This window comes from Lathamus discolor, chromosome 1, assembly GCF_037157495.1.
Source record: "Lathamus discolor isolate bLatDis1 chromosome 1, bLatDis1.hap1, whole genome shotgun sequence".
Lineage (NCBI taxonomy): Eukaryota > Metazoa > Chordata > Aves > Psittaciformes > Psittacidae > Lathamus > Lathamus discolor.
Genome location: NC_088884.1, coordinates 68,375,655 through 68,393,980, shown reverse-complemented (window position 1 = coordinate 68,393,980; position 18,326 = coordinate 68,375,655). Strand labels below are relative to the sequence as shown.

Genomic DNA, 18,326 nt, shown 5'->3' with positions numbered 1-18,326 from the left:
TTATGGGATTTTGAAGTCTTTTATGGAACTAGACTTTTACGTCTAGTTACACATACCCAGGCTCTACACTGAATATAAATCGCATCTAGCAGGCCCAAGAGCATAGCTGTAGTGCTCATTGTTCTGTGTGGCAAAATACTGTTTAATTGCAGGAGGATGAGCTAATCCAGTCTGAGAACTCTGCCTCAATCTTTAACACGCTCTCGGACATCCCCAGTCAGATTGAAGATGCAGATGTGCTGCTGCAGGAGGCCATGCGTGTGGCTGGCTCCCTGACAGATGTGGCAGTGGAGACTCAGCGTCGCAAACACTTGGCCTACCTCATTGCTGACCAAGGGCAGCTGCTCAACTCCAGCACCACTGTCAACAATTTATCCAAAGTGAGTGCTGCTCATATGCGTTCCCTTATGTATTCCCTCCCAATTGCTGTTTGTGAGTAAGTAGTCCTCCTGTAGGAGAGGATTATGGCTCCAAGATAACTGTCATCCAGAGGAGAAAAAGTATTGGGAAGTTGGAGGAAGGTCTGTACTAATGAGATGCTGTCAGATCTGTCCTGGTTGATAAATCATCAGGTGAAAGGGATGTTGACATTGATTGTAGTTATCATTAATGACAGTTCTGATGAAATATGAGACATTTCATTCATGGAAACTAAAAGAATCAACTGCTTCTGGCAGAATTTGCTTGGAGCACACAGAGCAGAGTAGGAGCTGGAGTTAATCCATTAGTAAGAATCTGGTACACTAAAATAACTCTGGAAGGCAGAGTCAGAAAACAGCATGAGAAGCTGAATAAAAAGTGCACCTGTCTTTAATTTTGGACTACAATCTGCCATTACAGATGATGTAGCTTCTGTTTGTCAGGCCTATGTGGAAGATGCTCATCTGTGTGCTTATCACAAGGTACTCATGTAATTCTAAAATATAATTGGCATCCGCTTAGAAATTTATATATAATTACATGTGGACCTGGTTTTGGTAACAAGTACAATTAGATTATTTACTTGAATCATGGTTGATTCGTGAACTTCAGTTACACTTTTATAACAGTTGAGCTATAAATAACCTGTTGCACATGGAGCAGGTCAAGCAGTAGAGGTGATTCATTGCATCAGAACCAGAATAACTCCTATGTAAAATTGCTAGTTCACTTGCCTCCCCTGTGCAGTGGTAGCTGTCTGGACCCCTTGCCCAAAGCTGCCCAGTGTGGAGGGTTGCTTTATTTTATTTCTGAAATCTGTCCTGATGTGTGTGCTGCATTCTTTCTTTCTCTTCTCTCTCCCTCAGATTGTGCGCCGCAGAACTCAGCGCAGGAAATCTGGCATCACCTCTCTGCTTTTTGGTAAGGACAATCCTGTGCCTGTCATGTGGTGTTGATGGGTGTAGCAGCCTAGGAAGGGAGCAAGCAAAGTAGGGAAACACTGGAGCAGAAGAAGAGGATAGAAGGGAGCCAGAACTGAAGGATGAGAGTGAAGAAATGCAGTTTTCTAGGTGCTTGCTTTGGTCTGAGCTCAGGAAGTAAATTTTAGGTTGCGTGGTTAGTCCTTGAATGGTGACTAAGAGTGGGCTGCAGCTCAGCCCAGCTGTGATGTCCTTCTTGCACTGACCAACAGGTCAAAAGCGTTTTCTGGCAGACTGTATGCAGTCCACAGGCTGGAAGTTGTTCTCTCCCAGTCTTACTCTGGAGCATCTCTGAAGATCTGAGACAGGGAAAGATGGTCTAGTGTGTCACCATCAGAATTTATAAATGCAAACATCATTGGTGTTCCTCCTTACTTACTTTGAGAATTCAATGTTGTGAACATTTTTGAGGTTTAATTTTCTTTGCTTATCAGCTAAGCCAGCATATATCCAGAAGGCACAAAGCCAGAATAGGTTTTGTATGGGTTTAATAGTAACTTTCTTCTTTGACTCCATAATAAACCTTTCTATTTTAGGCCTCACTGTCATCACCTTCCTTGCAACTGGTTAGTGTTCTTGAAATTGCCACATTTCACCACAGAAATTGTTTTTCCGGAGGAAGACACCATACTGAATTTACAGGGTTCAGATGGTGTTCCTGTTGTGGTTGAAATAGCCTGACTAAATCTAAAACTTGGGCTTACTGATATTTTCAGAGAAGAGCTTTTCTGATGTTCTCCAGGAATGTGATCTATTGTCACAGGCTTGCTACAAGCACATACAGCATTACATATAAAAGTTATGGTAGAAGACCAGCAATGCTGTAAAGTCAAGCTGCAGAAGTGAAGAAGTGCAAGGAAGTTGCTTGTGCAACCTGATCTCAGACCTCCTGTATGTAATGTTGTCATACACCCAGTACAGATTGAACCATCAGGAAACTGAACTGCCAGATGCATCTTTCTTGTGTTTCAAATAGTCTCCTTGACCAAGTTTGAGTAGTTTTATGAAGATGATAGTGAGTTACACCACACACACAAAGATAAAATTTAAGTTCAAGCTTCAAGTGAGATGATTGATAGTGCTTTCTCATTCTAGTGGGGTTTCTGAACAGTGACTGTCATGTTTTTTACATAGTATTCTTCTTGGTATTTAAAATCTTGGTTAGAATAGAAAAGTTGTCATCCTGCAGCAGATAACCAGAATGGAAAACTTCAGTCTAAGAGAGGGGAAGGAAAGCTGGGATGTGATAAATTCACCTTATACTAGAACTATCAGTCAACCTTAAGTGTAAAGTCTGCTGCCTGTGATAGTTACTGTGTAGAGCTGGTACATAGACCTCATCTGGGTGGGAATAACAGCTTACACAGAACTTCGTTGTTCTTTCTTAGAGTGAGTGCAGATACTAGTAGTGACTTGGACAGGAGTCATATAATCACAGAGCACTGTTTGGAAGGGACCTCTAGGAGCCTGTGGTGCAACCTCTCCTGCTCAAGGCCAGAGTCTTGCTACATGAGTTTGGCCAGGGTTTCTCTAGCTGATATGCAAGCAGTTGGACCAGATTTCTAATGAAGGAATAGAAAGAAGAAACAGCAAAAGGTAGTTTGACGGAGAACATGATGTGCAATCTTGCCCTGTTCCTGTTGGATGGTCACTGCAACAAGGAGATACAGGACAGCTAGTCCTCCTCTGCACAACTGTGCAGCTAATCAGTCCCTGCAGACTCAAAATAGAGCCTCCTCACACATTGCTGGTCCCACACTGGTTTCCTGTTTTGGAAATGTACATGCAGGCGTGTCAGGTGCAGTGAGGTGAATCTGGAGGAAACCTTTCTTCTCTGTCATGTATATTCTGAGGTAGGATTGTGTGGAGCTTGCTTCCCATATCTCCTGCTTGTGTTTGGCTGGGATTGACCTGAGTACAGATGGAGGAGCACAGTATTTTGGCCAGAAGGGACTGAATGAGTACAGAAAGAATCAGTGATGTATGTAAATGAGAGCAGCCCATGGAGCTACTGCGGCTGTGGTTGAGTAGTTTCTTCTTTAGTCACAGTATGTTTTAGCAACATGCAGTTTCTGGAAATCCCCACTGACTGTGTGATCACCTATCTATTTACAATCTTTGTATATCTGAATCTCTAGTGAGACTTCTTACAGGCTCTGTTTCCTACCCCTGGCCACTGAGGAGGAGGTTGTGTTAATTTTCATTGCTTGGACTGGAAGTAAGTCCAGTGCCTGCAATGCCCTTCAATTTTTCTAGTCCAGAAACAAAGTTCTGTTTTCTGTTAAGCTTTGTGCATCTGATTCTCTAGTAATTTAATTTAATAAATAGAAAACATTTACAAAAAATTCTTTTAAATCTAATTTTGGGCTTCTATTTGTATTCCTGAAGTTTGGGTCTTTTTAATTAAGATCGCTTACAATTAAAAGATAACGTTAATCACTTTTCAGTGAGCAGAAGCTTCATGTGTACATAGCTGTTGCAGTAGCTATATAGCTTGGGCCACACTATTCATATTGGTTTCTACAGTGCTGTTAGAAGATAAGCAGAGTACTGATTTGCTAGCCAATGATTTACTTGGGTCTTGCATTAAAGCTGTGTTTGTATAAAAATTAGACATTATTTAAATGCTGATTTTGTTACTCAAGCTACCACATCCTCAGTATATTAGAGAGAAAAAACAGATGTATGAAAACACATTTTTGAGTTTAAACAAAATATCTTGTACCAAGCATCATGTACCCGTTTTCAAAGCATTCAGATACATCAGCTGTCTATAAAGAATCCATCCCATTAGGTATCTGTCTGCATAAATTAATAGAGGTAGGCTGTGAAAACTCCCGGGGGGAATTAGTGACTGTTGAAAGATGCTTTGGTAATTTTTACTCTGTACTCACGGCCATTTCTGTATGCCCAAACACTTCTGAAATCTGCCTGTTAGGGAGGTCAGCGTCTTAAGTAGGTGGCAGCTTTTCTCTTGTTGCTCTGACTTCCAGGCTGATTCAGCAAAGTGGGCTGTTTCGGCTTTTCGCATGTTTTTTGGGACTCAGGGAAGAATATGCTCTCAGCCTGCGAGGTGTACAGAAATCAGAAACAGTTCAACTAAAATGTGTTTCAGCTTCGAGACAATTTCAGTTGAAGAGAATTTTTGAAAGTTCCCAAGTTTTGTGTGCCATCATTCAGCTGACTACAGAGAAATGTCACCCAGTATAAAGGAGGTACGCAGTACGCAGCTCCTTGATGTACTGAGTTACCCAGATGACAAGAGATGACATCTCTATGCATGGAGACCTCATAGCAGCCTTCCAGTATCTGAAAGGGGGCCTACAGGGATGCTGGAGAGGGACTATTCATTAGGGACTGTAGTGACAGGACAAGGGGTAATGGGTTAAAACTTAAACAGGGGAAGTTTAGATTGGATATAAGGAAGTTCTTTACTGTGAGGGTGGTGAGGCACTGGAATGGGTTGCCTAGGGAGGCTGTGAATGCTCCATCCCTGGTGGTGTTCAAGGCCAGGTTGGACAGAGCCTTGGGTGACATGATTTAGTGTGAGGTGTCCCTGCCCACTGCAGGGGGGTTGGAACTGGATGATCTTAAGGTCCTTTCCAACCCTGACTATTCTGTGATTCTGTGACATCTTCCAGTTCCAGATTTTTTTTTTTTTTTGAAATACCAGCTCCTTAGAATTTGAGACAGTCAAATTGGCATAAGCTATTTACATCATTGGATAGATTGGCAGTAAGTATCTGCCTTAGTGGAGGCACTTTTAATGTCAGGCTTTTTTGATTTCTACAGAATCAATGATTTCTAATGTTAACAAAAAAATAAATGCCTTATGCTTGGTTTCTTTCCTTGCCTTCCCTCTTGCTGTGTGGGCTCCCCCAGGCGATGATGATCTGGAGGCACTGAAAGCCAAGAACATCAAGCAGACGGAGCTGGTGGCTGACCTGCGTGAGGCCATTCTCCAGGTGGCACGGCACTTCCAGTGTGTGGATCCCAAGAACTGCAGCATTGTGAGTGGGAACACTTGGGTCTGCACTGCTGTGTGTTCCAGGCATGAGTGTTGGGTGTCCACCACAGGCTTCTGGAGCATAGGCTCAAGGAAGAACACACCAGGTGTAATGGGTGGAAGGGAAGGTTGCTCAACCCATCCCTGGTGGAGAAAGGCTGTGTCAGGAGGTTGTCTTCCTGCTAGGAGCAGGAAAACCTTTGGGAAGAGGGGCATGCAGGCTTTGGCCTATCAGCTGGGAGTCATCTGTTGGTTTTCATTCCTCTTTGCTCTTCACCCACACGTGTGCTAGGATCTGACTCCAGACTACAGCATGGAGAGCCACCAGCGGGACCACGAGAACTATGTGGCCTGTTCCCGCAACCGCCGCCGGCGAGCCAAGGCACTGCTGGACTTTGAGCGACACGATGACGATGAGCTGGGCTTCCGCAAGAACGACATCATCACGGTACATCAGCCTACGAGACAGGGACCAGGGCAGGACCGACTTGTTGGGGTGGTGCACTGCCTCTTCTGCAGGGAAAGAAGGGAGGAGATTGGCTTAGAGCCCAGTTAGGAGCCCAAGGGAAGCAGTTGGTGTTTCTGGGAGCTACCAGGGGATAAGGCAGTGTGTTCCTGTGAGTGCTGGCTTGTGGGTTATTCTCAATGCAAACACAAAGTCCCTTTCCTGGCTGCCGTGCAACTGAGTAGAAGATTGATTTGGTCCAGCCTGAGTCCCAGTTTAACACTGCACACTGAGCTGTGGTAAGGCTGTAAAAGAATTCATTTGCATTTTAGCTGTGTGTGTCACATGCAAAACTGGGGAGAGCAGGGGTAGTGTAGTGTTTGCAGTACCTTTTTGACCTTGAAGGCCCCGGGCCATGTGAGAACAGAACATTGACAAAACAGCTAAGAAAGCAGTTCCTCATTGTGCACACACAGCCAGGTAGCTGTAGCCCTCCTGGCACTGCACTCTTTAACCAGTGTTTTCCACTCCCTGTTTTTCAGATCATTTCCCAGAAGGATGAGCACTGTTGGGTGGGAGAGCTGAATGGACTGAGAGGTGAGAGCAGGGTGGGTTGCACTGGGGAGAGTAGGACTGGATGCGGAGCATCCTTTCATCCGCAGCAACTGCTCTGGCACATTTGTAACAAAGGCTCTGCTGATTACCCAGAGCATCTGGCAGGGACAAAGGAAATGTAAAAGCAGGGTATGAGAGTGGTCGTGCAGCTGCCTGCCTACTTCTTGCAAACAGCAACTTTAGGCTCCATCCTCCTGGCACAAGGTGGTTGGGTGCGTGTCATCTCTGCTGCTTGCGGGCAGTGTCCTGTAGTTGGCTTCTTTGTGCAGCTGCCTTAATTCTTGTGATTTTCAGGATGCTCGTGTGGAGCTCTGGGATGGACCCTTCTTTGGGTTTGAACTCTGATTTATTCTCAGCTTCCACTGGGCTCTGATCTTGTCTGTGTAGGGGTTTTCAGTGTCTGTGTCAGGCTCACGTCTTTGTCACTCTTTGTAGGTTGGTTTCCTGCAAAATTTGTGGAGGTCCTGGATGAGCGGAGTAAAGAGGTAATTAAAAAAACCCACCACCTGTAATATCATAACTGCAAAACAGTTGGAAAGAGCTGTCTATTTCCCTCCTTCAGTCTGTTTGCTCTCTTTGGTTGCTGAGCACTTGGTGATGTGATCAGGCAGCTTATCTTCCTAAGCCTCTTTGCACAACTTTCTCAAGCTGAATGGTTGGAGAATGAGGGCCCCGCAGGTTGCAGGGTGTAGCTGAATGTGATGCCTGGGCTTGCAAGGGACCTAGAGATGAACTTTGGGCAAGCTGAGAAAGCAGCAGGCAGCTGTGCAGGAGGATCCTGTGGGCAGTTTTTCTGCTGGCTCCCCGCTGCCTGTGCTCTCTTCCTGCCTCCTTTGAGGCTGTGCCTGTGGATCCTGCTCATGCTTTGCGGTCACTGCAGTGAATTCTCCCTGAGCAGCTGTGCCCAAGGGGCAGTGTCTCAGTTCCTTGCCGCCTGTCTAGAATGGACACTTCAATATGGCCCCAAGACTGGGGTAATGGATAGGAAGCAAACATCATCGGCTGTTGGCCTAGGCAATTTGCAGGGAAAGTGGAGAAAGCCCTGTTCCTTCTTCTCCTCAGCATTTGAAGAGTGAAGAAGGGCTTAAAGGGTGACTTGAGATCCCCAGGAGAAGCCCCTGGAGAGTTCACTATTGACATTTCTCTTGCTACCTCACTCCCTTCTCAGGGCTAGTTCCTTAGATGCAGATCACTTCTGTGTTTGTAAACACACCCTGTACTGCTGAGCAGTTCTCCTCCCAGCTGTGGAAATAGGATCTCACTCATCCTAATTCTGGAATATCTTTCATGTAACAGTGTGTCAGGGTGATACGTCGAAGTGATGTACCAGCTGACCAGGGAATTCCTATTTTAGCCCCATTTGCCTTGTCTTAAAATGTCCCAGAGACCCTCAGTGCAAGTCAAGTCCCTCACCTTAGCTCAGTCAGCATCAAACCAAACCACAACAGTTCCTACATGCTGAATGCTGCCAGGATGGTGCTGCGGTCACCTGTGTGGTCTCCTGGGCACCACATAGGCACAAAGGTCCTGGTGTCCCAGCAAATACCAGGGACTAGCACTGAATGTGGTGCCTTATGCCAGAGCCAGCAAGAGCATGAGGGGTTAAGGGAGGAGGGGCTGGTGGGCACCTGGAGTGGAAGAGCTTTGTGCAGAGAAGCTGTAGGTGAGTGGCACCTCCATGCTCTGCCCCTCAGCAGCATGCTGAGAGCTGCTTCTTGATGTTCCTCAGTATTCCATCGCTGGAGATGACTCAGTCACAGAAGGGGTGACGGACTTGGTGCGAGGGACACTCTGTCCAGCCTTGAAGTCCATACTTGAACATGGATTGAAGAAGCCATCCCTGCTGGGGGGGCCCTGCCACCCTTGGCTGTTCATTGAAGAGGTGAGATGTTTCAGTTCCCTTTGTGGGGCAGTGTTGCCAGAGGGCTGGAGGGCAGAGCTTGCTGACTGTCCCTCCACTCCACTAGGCTGCAAGCCGAGAAGTGGAACGTGACTTTGACTCTGTGTATTCTCGCCTTGTGCTCTGCAAGACTTACAGGTAAGGCAGCTTTAGTCACACGAAGTGGCTGTGTCTGTGCCCTGCTCCTGCATGCTCATCAAACCACTGCTGTTCTCCACTTTGGGAAGGCTCATGCGCTGCCCCATCCTCTTGCTGGTGTTGTATCATCAGGCTGCTGTGCCTGTGCTGACTTGGGGCAGGCAGTGGCTCTCATCCCCTTCTCTGGACTCCTGTATTTGCTTCTGGATCTGTATCCTGCTCTTTCATGGCTGCAGGATCACCTGTGGGCTTAGCAGTAGTAAGAAAGCTGTTGGGGTACAGAAGGAAAAGGCCTGTGTGAGCTCCAGAGCTAGCTAGGTCTCTGCTGTGATCTTTGCAGGCTTGATGAAGATGGCAAAGTCCTCACCCCAGAGGAGCTGCTTTACCGGGTAAGTGCTGCCCTCAGCCCAGCCAGAGCCCAGCTCCGAATATGGGGAAATTCCCCATGGAGGCTGCTGAATGCCCATCTCTAGGGAGATGCTTCAGAGCCTCCCAGACCTTCTCTGATAGGGAGTAGAGACTCCAGGTGCTGGGGGGAAGGCAGAAAGTGAAGCCGTTGGGAGGGCTTGGTTCCCCTGGTGCTAGCTGGTGGCACTGGGTGAGGGTGGGCAGCTCTGCTGCTGAAGTGGCTGCCGTGCCCAGCCTAAGGTTCAGCTGAGGAGGCGGTAACCACATCTTCCCTCCCTGCAGGCAGTTCAGGCTGTGAACATGACACACGATGCTGCACATGCACAGATGGATGTGAAGCTTCGTTCCCTCATCTGTGTTGGACTCAAGTGAGTCATCTGGTCCTGATACCCTCAGCATGGTGGGTGCAAGGAGCTTGGGAGGGGGCAGAGTGGGCTAAAGGGCAGAAGCTGTTTCAATCTGCCTTAGGCCACAGGGTCTTTATCTCACTGCAGCCAAAGAGCAAGATCTGCTCCTTGTTCATCATGCTGGTCTCGCTCTTGGCTGGAAGAAGTAGCGCTTATTGCGTGAAGTGGCTCACACAAGTTCACCTGTGTTATCCAGTCCCACTGGGGCTGTGGGTTGGGGTCAAGGCTTGGGCTGAAAACAGGCTGTCCCAAAGGGATGGGGCTTCTTTCCCTCCTTCAGCTTAGTAATACACCTCCACCCCATTGCTGCAGTGAGCAGGTGCTGCATTTGTGGCTGGAGGTGCTGTGCTCAAGCCTGCAGACCGTGGAGAAGTGGTTCCATCCCTGGTCATTCCTGCGCAGTCCCGGCTGGGTGCAGATCAAATGTGAGCTGAGGTAGGTGTCCCCATGGACCTCACCAGGGTCTGGCATGGATTTCCTCCTCCCCTGCAGGAGGTGGCCCTCTCCAGTGAGTAGCAGCTTGTGCTGCCCAGACATCCCTGCTGCAGAGATTTCCTTCTGTGTGCTGAGGCAGCAGCAACTGTCTAGACAGTTTAATGCGATGCAGGGTGCCCGCCTGATCCAAGGGCTTGGCTTTTGTGTAGCTGTCTTGACAAGCAGGCAGCCTCTTGCCTGCCAGCGACCTCCTGCTGTACCCTGCACCTACTCTGATGGAGAGACTGCCTTTTCTACCCATTGCTCTCCAGGTCCTCTACCAGCCACTGTGAGTGCAAGCAGGCAACAGGGAATGTGCTGGGGAGACAGTGGTTGTCACTGGCCTGGAAGGTGCCAAGTCACTGGCTGACTCCTGGTTAAGCGAGGGAATGATGTCAGGGGCTGAATGTGGCTTTAGTGCCTGAGCTTGCGTGAAGCACATCACATGGAGCCCATTTTGCACATCACATGGCATGCTGCTGGCCTTCCTGCGTCTGCAGAGCCACATCCAGTCCCAGGGAGCCGCAGAGCACCCACCATTCCAGCCCTGTTACTGCTGCCATCCTGCGGGAGCTGTCTCTTGTCCGCACCCCGCTCTGGCCCCAGTGGAAGCATCTATAGCCAGGATGTGCACATCTCAGGGTGCCCGGTCCTCCTTGTGCTGCTGCTGAATGGGAGGAGTCCCCTTCACCGCTGTGCTGTGGGCATCCTGCTGCTGCCTTCTCGCAGCACGGGGGCAGTGCTAGTTCAGCACAGACAAAGGATCCAGTGGGATTGGTTCATGGCTGGGCTTGGGTTTGTGTGGAGCTGGAGCAGAGGCTGACGCTGCACTGCTCGCAGCCAGCTTCCTGGGGAGAGCCTCGGCTCCACCACTGCTGCAGGAGTCAGAGGAGACCCCCTCTCAGGATTTCCCCTGAGCTGGAAGGGCTGATGTGCTTGTTGCCAGGAGGTCTGAGCTCTGCATCCCTGTCCTAAGGACAGGGTTGAGGCTGTGCCTGCAGCCCCTGCTTAGAGCTGCGGCCAGCAAGAGAGAGAGAGGGGAGTGCGTGAACTCTGAGGTGCTACTGGCAGGGGTCTGCTTTCTGGAGAGGAACCTGCCACCCCCTTTGCCAGCTGAGTGCAGTGTAGCAGCATCCGAGCCTGCCCATGCCTCCCTGCGCTGCTGAGTCAGGCTCTGTAGGGGCTGCACTTGAGTCACATCTTCCAGCTTCTCTTCCCAGCCTGGGCCTGGCAGGATGTGAAGCCCAGAGGAGGGGGGAAACAGGGAATGAAGGGCTTTGTGATGCCTTTTCAACACCAACAAACATTCCTGGGGGCAGCAGTTGTAGGCCCAGGCTGGGAGTGTGATCTGGGCTGCGTGTGTGTGTTACCATCACTCTCTTCCCATTGCAGAGTCCTCTGCAAATTCGCCTTCAGCCTCTCTCAGGACTGGGAGCTGCCAGTAAAGAGGGAGGTGAGTAGATGGCATCTCTCATTCTTTCCTTTAGCCGAGGGTTTCACTTCCTGCCTCTCCCAGCCCTGTGCTCCAGCCTATCCTGTGCCTCCTCTTAGGCCGGCACAGAGGCTGTGGACGGGGCTGCTTTCCCTGCCAGGGCAGGCTCTGCCTGTGGTGCTGGCAGCAGGGACAGGGGGAAATGGGGCAATGGAGGCTCCTCCCTTCCCCAGCGCTCTCCAAACCGCAGGGCCTCTCCCCATTTCAGCTGTGCGGAGGTGGGAAGAGCAGGAGGCTGCTCTGTCTGGGTGCCGCAGACACAGCCTCCCTTTTCTGGGTGCAGAGCACTGACCTGGCTCTCTGTGTCGTCCTGCAGGAGAAGGAGAAGAAGCCACTGAAGGAAGGGGTGCAGGACATGCTCGTGAAGCACCATCTCTTCAGCTGGGACATAGATGGGTGACCCCCGCCCTGCCCCATCCTGGGGAACCTTCTCAATGGCGCACACTCCTCTCCCCCATCCCCATCATCTCCCCCCTGCCCTCCCCAAACCCCCCACTTGTATCTGTGACAGAATCCTCCTCGGAGGGCTGCCAGGCCACTGGGGCAGATGGCAGCAGCACCGAGAGGCTGACCTGCAGACCCGAGGGAGGTGATGGTCAAGGGCAATGCTGCAAAGGGACAAGTGTGTTCTGGCCACAAAAACAAGTGTCCCCTCTCTCCTTCCCTCCCAGCTTTCCCCATCTCTGATGCCCCCATCTCATGTTTGCCTCAGCCCTGCCTCCCCCCAGTGCCCGGGGAGCAGCCTGGCCCAGAGCCCCTTGTGCACTGCCCCATGGGCTTAAAGCCATGGGGAAGAGACACAGCCCTGGTGGGGTGGCTTTGGTCCATGAGAGCTGGTGCCGTTGGCAGGCGGCACTGCGGTTGCGGGTGGATTTGGGCTGGTGAAAGAGTCGTGGCTGTATGGGAGCAGGGATGGCAAATCCCCCCCGTGCCAGCCAAGGGCTTGCTTTTGCTAGGGAGAGGGATGGCAAATCCTGAAGCACTTGGACAAGTTCCTCTGATCTGCAGCCAGGGTTGAGAAGGGACAGCCATCATCACCCTCATCCCACCTCCCTGGCACTGGTGTGTGGGGTGTTGACAAGAGAGTGCCCAATGGCACTGGCCTGTTACCAGTGTGACAGCCTTAGGGGATGGGCTGTGTCTCCTCTGGGAGCAGACAAAAAACCACCTCTCCCCTAAACAAGTGTTTCTTGCTGTCACTTTAGTCTCTAGGTGATTTTTACTGTTAACCAAAAAGCTGTAAATGAACTCCAGGAATGTGTGTATATTTGGCACCATTGTAGCTCAGGATGAGGTTCAGGTTGGAGCTGGCTCAGGGAGATGTAACTCGTCCTCCTCGCCCTGCGGTGGCAGCGGGGACGCAGGTCGGGAGTGGAGAATTGCTGCTTTGTGGTGGTGGCTCTGGATATGGAGTCTGTGACTTTCTACTGAAAGCGCTTGTCTGTGAGCACAAACTACTCATGGAATGACACTAGATTCTTACTTTATTTGGTGGGTTTGTAAATAAACTGCATCTTGGGAGCGTGCTGGGCTCTGGCTTTTGTTTTTTGACAGGGCCAGGATGAGATTTAATCCTTCTTTTCTGCTCTTTGATAACTAGGACCCCGTTTCTGCGCTGGCTGCTGCTAGCATCAAGCTGAGGTCTCCGTTCAGCCTGCACTGGCACTCTGGCGGGCTCCTCACCAGCTTTGCATCAGACCAGCAGCTGGGGCAGGAGCAGTTGTGCTGCCAGCAGCGGCCTCTCTGCCACCGTCCTCCCTGAAGTGCAGCAGAAAAGCACAAGTAGTGGGTGTAGGGACACTGTGGGAGGAGGGCCCAGAGGGAAGGGAGCGGGGCTGGCAGGAAGCAGGGCTGGGCAGTGGCAGGTAGCAGCATTGTCTGTCCAACAGCCAGTTTCTCCACAAAAAACACAGAGTCTGGGCTGCCCCGTGGGATGGGAATGACACAGGGCCTGGGAGAACTGTGGGCAGAAGCTTATGGGAAGGTGGAAGTTGCAGCATGTTTATTGATGTGAAAATGAGTGGTTTCAGTCAAGGTAATTGGATTTGATGGATGGAGCACTCGCTGGATAAGGAATTACCTGGAGGAGTCCCACGTGGAGACTAGTGAAGAGTGGTGTCCCTCAGGAGCTGGTACTGGGGGCAGTGCTGTTCAACATCTTCATCAGTGACATGGGATTGAGTGCACCCCAGGCATGACTGCGGTGTAGTCGACAAGCTGCAGGGAAGGGATGCCATCCAGAGGATCCTGGACAGGCTGGAGAAGTGGGCCAGATAATGGATGCTCAGAGGGCTGGAGCACACCTCTCATGTGAAGGCAGACTGAGAGCTGGGCTTGTTCAGCCTGGAGAAGAGAAGGCTCCAGGGAGACCTTAGAGCAGCTCCCAGTGCCTAAAGGGGCCTACAAGAAACCTGGAGAAGGGCTTTTTACAAGAGAACGTAGTGACAGGACAAGGGTGATGGCTTTAAACTGACAGAGGGGAGATTTAGATTAGATAACAGGAAGAAATTCTTCATTATGGGGGTGGCGAGGCCCTGGCACAGGCTGCCCAGAGGAGCTGTGGCTGCCCCATCCCTGGCAGTGTTCAAAGCCAGGCTGGACGGGGCTTGGAGCAACCTGCCCTAGTGGAAGGTGTCCCTGCCCGTGGCAGGGGGCTGGAACTGGGTGAGCTCTAAGGTCCCTTCCAACCCAAACCGTTCTATGACTCCATGATAATTCCAGTTTGCCATCTGTCCGAGGAAGGCTGCAGCATCACCTCACCACCACAGCAGCTGTGGTCCAGACCAGCCTGCTGGGCTGGGGTGGAGGCTGCACCAGCTGCCCATGCTTCTCCTACCATCAGACCTAGTTGCAGGGTGGGTAATTTCCATACATGGGGGGAATCTCCCTGCAGCCGAGAAGGGATGAGGAACCACCACTCAAGCATCTTCGTTTGAGAAAGGCCCGGAGCGTTCATCCACCCTTAGCTGGAAAAGGCGGAGTGGCCCCAGGTTGTGTCCTCCCCCCAGCGGAGCACAGACACCTCTGAGCACGTGGCTGTTTGGAATTTTTTTAATAAAATGGATTTTTTTTTTTTTCAAATATCTGTAACTGAAAAAATAATTCAATTTAAAGATCCATTCTCTCCCCCATTAACTTGTCACTTTTAGCCTTTTCCAGTTGAACACTCGCTCTGGATCTGATGCCCCAGCACCACCCGTCTCCAGCGGTGCTGACCACCCCTCGCCGCGTGCTGCATAGTGGAAGGGAGAGTGCGCGCTACTCAAATACACGTTACAAACAAGTAGTGGTTACAGCAGAAAGATTCAGGATTACATTCAAGGTAGAGGCAGAACATCAGACTTCGTGGGTTTTCTTTCCCAATGGGTGCAAAAATGTACGTCCGGGGGAACACCTCTTCCGACAAACTATTGAACTATTATTCAAACAAATAATAGTAAGAAAGCAGAGAACTGGGCTGCCTGTGCTGGGCACTGCTTGGGGAAAAGGCTTTCTAATCTTCCCTGGGATGAGGTACCGTCTGCCCCTCTGCCTCGGGGCACAGCGTTAGCGCCCGCTCCCCTGGCAGAAGCCCCTTGTGCAGAGCGGCTCTGGCAGGTCGGCTGGGATCCTCAGGAGGTGAGGGTTGGGGTGCTTCTGTGTCATCTGGGTTCCTTGGGGGCTCTTCAGCCCATCAGCCAATTTCAAGTAATTAAATTGGGGTCATTAACTCCCTAGAGCGTTTCACAAATGGCGGTGGGGGGGTGAAGGTGAGTGTGAGCAGCCGGGAGCTCAGCCTGGCCCCAGCAACCCTGGGAAGGGCTACACCAGTGACAGGCACGGGCACCTCTGCCACAGGCCAGGGTCAGGCTGGGAGTGCACCCTCTGCCTCTAGGAGCTCATTGCACTTCGGTTGAGTTCATTCTTTGTTTACTGGTTGCAGCTTTGTAAGTGTTTGTACAAAGAAACCCCCACCGGGGGGGGGGGGGGGGGGTGCTGCGGCTCACTGTGGGCTACAGAAGAAACTGATTTTGCATGAGTTTGCAGCCTCCCTTTTCTCCCTTAGCATTTGAGAGTCCTCCCAGTACTTTCCTCCTTAAGCAACCAATTACCTCCTTCACCCACCTGGAACCAGGGCTGGGCAGATGCCCTGGGGAAAGCTCTGTAAGGCAATTGCTAATGCACCTACTGCTCCCAGGGAACACCAGGAGAGAACTGAGGGAAGGCTCAGAGAGGGCTCAAGGGGGTGTCCACCAGTCCCAGTTATTCTGTCTTTAGGACATGACACTGTAGCTTGGACAAAAGAAAGCAGGCAGTGTTCCCCGGACACTGAGGGAGGCAGATGAGGCTCTGCCTTGCTTACAACTGGGGAGAGAAGGGAGCAGAAGGGGGCAGAAAGGAAGGAAGCTGCCATCAGGCTCCCCCTGCAAATGATTAAGAAAGTGGCTCCCCATGCAGTTAACAAGCAAATAGGGCTCAGGAAAGCAGGAGTTTCTCCTAGGCAAGGCCTCCCCCTGAGAAGAGTGCCAGGTACCAAAGGTGCAAGGGTGCAGCATGTGCCTGCTCACACCTACTCCTCTGCAGCAGGGAAAGGTGGGGACAGTCAGCATCCTCAAGGAGATGGCGGTTTATCCTTCCATTGCCTGAGCAGGGTCAGCAACTTAGGCTGTATGATTTCAACCGCCACCACCTCCAGCTTTGCCCTCCCCAGCTCCCCCAGCCTGGATCCAGCTCAGGGCCCAAGCAGGGACAGCTGCCTGGTGAGGCACAGCTAGGCTCTGTCTCCCCGGTGAACGTGGCAGTGAGTTACTACTAACCAACACAGGAATTCCAAAGTGACAGGTGTAACAGCACGAGAGAGAGCCAGAGGTCTGGGTTCCCAATGCAACACCCTGCACAAGGAATAGCACCACCATGGCTCTGGACACTTTGTAGTACTCATCTGCCCTCACGGCAGTCAGCAGCTGCCCTCAGGCACCAGCCCAGGGCCCTCCATGGCAGCAGCTCACAGTAAACAGCCATTTGCTCTTGCCTTTTCCCCACCGTGGGCCTGGAGGGAAGGAAGAGCAGAGGTCAGCTGCCCGTTACCTGCTACCATTTCACCCCCAAAAGGGGCCCTCACAGTTGCACCACTGAGCCAGGATCCTCATGCCACACAACACTCCTTTTGCAGCACCACTTCCCCTTCCTTGCCCATCGGGGCTGACATCCCCAGCTGTCTCTTTCCACTGGGGCACCTGCTGTAGGGAGGGAACAGCACAACTGAAGGCAGGAGAGATTGCACATGGCCCCTAATGATATGTTGCTCGTTGCCAGCTGTGCCCCATGCACCACAACAGGATACGGGGATGCTTTTTTGTCCCTAACCCCCACCATGAGTGCTGTGGAAGCTAGGAGGTAGCAGGGTGCCTGCAGACTGGGCACAGCCAGAGGTCTGGGGCAGCAAAGGACAGATTTAATATGTAAGGACCTGGATTTTAGCACCTTAAAAATCTGCTTTGCAGCCCAAAGCGAGTGAAGCAAGCAGGTATGCCTCTGCCAAGCTCAGCAGTATTTGGGAAACCAGCTCAGACACTACCAGGTTGTTGTGGAACCCCGATTCCCCTTGGCTACATTTGGAAAAGGTGCCTGTTCTGCCCAGCTCCTCACAGCCCCGCGGCAGATCAGACCCTCCCTGACAGCCAGCCAGTGGTGCAGAGGGCAGCCACTGCAGCCAGCACTCCTGCCTTTGTGTCCTGTTCCAGAGGTAGAATCCCCTTCTGCAACTGTTAAACCCACCGTGCAGGGGCAGCACAACCCCCTTTATCTGCCCATCCAGCAAGGTGAGGGGTGCTTGCTTCTGGAAACAGCTCAGCCTGGTCATGCCCTGTCCCGCTGCAAGGTGTGAGGGAACTCTTGCCCAGCAACACTGCGCTCCATGTGCTGCCATCACTGCTCCTGCCTGGTGGAAGAGGGGCTGCCGGCTCCCTTCTCACCCCGGCTGGGTCAGGCTGCACAGAGCAGGTAGGAGGCCACCAGCCCCACAGCTCCTACAGCCTCTTCTGCCCCCAGCAACCGCTGTCCCTACTCTGGTCTGGCTGTGACTTGAGCAGCGGATTTGCCTTTGCCACCATTACCGGCTCCATGCAGGAAGGACACTGCTGCGGGAGGAGTACAAATACTAGGAGCTCATCTCTTTTTTTTCTTTTTGGTTGACTGGCCTCTTCCCCCTGCATGCCCCTGCCCTCCCACTCCCATTCCCTTCAGTCTCTGCTCACAGAGTTACAGGCAAGAATCCCAGTGCAGCTGCAGATCGTGTCCATCAAGGAAGTCTGTGGAAAAGAGACTGGGAGCCGCAGTGCTGAGGGGAGCCAGGCTCATGACGGGCCCCCCTGGCAACTCCAGCCAGTCCATGCTGTCCAAATTAGCCTCAGCCAGGTCCAGGGCTATGCCCCCAGATGGCTCGTGAGCAAAGTGCAATTCTGAGGTGTCCATAGGTGAAGGCGGGTGGTCCAGGATGGCCGAGCTGCTCAGCATCTCACTGTGGAGGTCATCAATCAGGGACAGGGGTTCCGGCCCATCGTGGCCTGCCGTCAGCAGCGGGAGGCCGGTGCTGCTCTCCAGGAAGTCCTCCAGCCGGCCCACGGGCACCGGCTGCCCCAGGGACACTGGCACCGCCAGCTCTGAGGAATGGTGGCTGCTTGGTGGTGGGGAGCAGGCTGGGGCCACTGGTGGGTCTTTCCCAGCAGGGGATGACTGATCCTTGAAGTCAGCCGAAATCTCTGTACAGGAAACAAACAGGCAGGCTGGGGTGAGGAAAAGCTTGGCCAAGCACCAGAAGGATCAGTCCCTCCCTCCCTTCTTCCCTTCCACCGACCATGGCAACAGGGACCTCCCAGACTGAGCCATCACTGACCACCAACTGCAGTAAGGAAACTCCTCCTGTACCGAAGCTTGGCTTGCTATGGGGAGTTTTCAGCCTGCCTTCGGGGAATTCAAGCTCTGTCCAGTTTCGCAGAAGAGATGTACCCAGATCTGATGTAGAAGAGCCACTGAGCAGCTTTGTATCATACCAATGCCTGA

At 51.7% G+C, this 18,326-nt stretch overlaps 2 protein-coding genes across 11 annotated transcripts in view; one reads left to right on the top strand and one right to left on the bottom strand.

The window, feature by feature from the left end:
• SGSM3 (small G protein signaling modulator 3) overlaps positions 1–14,360 on the top strand; it is a 31,510-nt gene extending 17,150 nt beyond the window's left edge. For all 5 annotated transcript variants that reach the window (XM_065677613.1, XM_065677642.1, XM_065677632.1 and 2 more), the window contains 13 exons: positions 153–380; positions 1,287–1,341; positions 5,283–5,410; positions 5,699–5,854; positions 6,394–6,448; positions 6,902–6,951; positions 8,196–8,348; positions 8,434–8,504; positions 8,845–8,893; positions 9,195–9,280; positions 9,632–9,754; positions 11,186–11,246; positions 11,602–14,360. In XM_065677613.1, coding sequence (XP_065533685.1) covers positions 153–380; positions 1,287–1,341; positions 5,283–5,410; positions 5,699–5,854; positions 6,394–6,448; positions 6,902–6,951; positions 8,196–8,348; positions 8,434–8,504; positions 8,845–8,893; positions 9,195–9,280; positions 9,632–9,754; positions 11,186–11,246; positions 11,602–11,685 — 1,299 coding nt within the window. In that variant the 3' untranslated portion in view covers positions 11,686–14,360. The remainder of the gene's footprint in view (positions 1–152; positions 381–1,286; positions 1,342–5,282; positions 5,411–5,698; positions 5,855–6,393; positions 6,449–6,901; positions 6,952–8,195; positions 8,349–8,433; positions 8,505–8,844; positions 8,894–9,194; positions 9,281–9,631; positions 9,755–11,185; positions 11,247–11,601) is intronic.
• MRTFA (myocardin related transcription factor A) overlaps positions 14,323–18,326 on the bottom strand; it is an 80,428-nt gene continuing 76,424 nt past the window's right edge. For all 6 annotated transcript variants that reach the window (XM_065677599.1, XM_065677564.1, XM_065677574.1 and 3 more), the window contains one exon: positions 14,323–18,025. In XM_065677599.1, the coding sequence (XP_065533671.1) occupies positions 17,526–18,025 (500 nt within the window). In that variant the 3' untranslated portion in view covers positions 14,323–17,525. The remainder of the gene's footprint in view (positions 18,026–18,326) is intronic.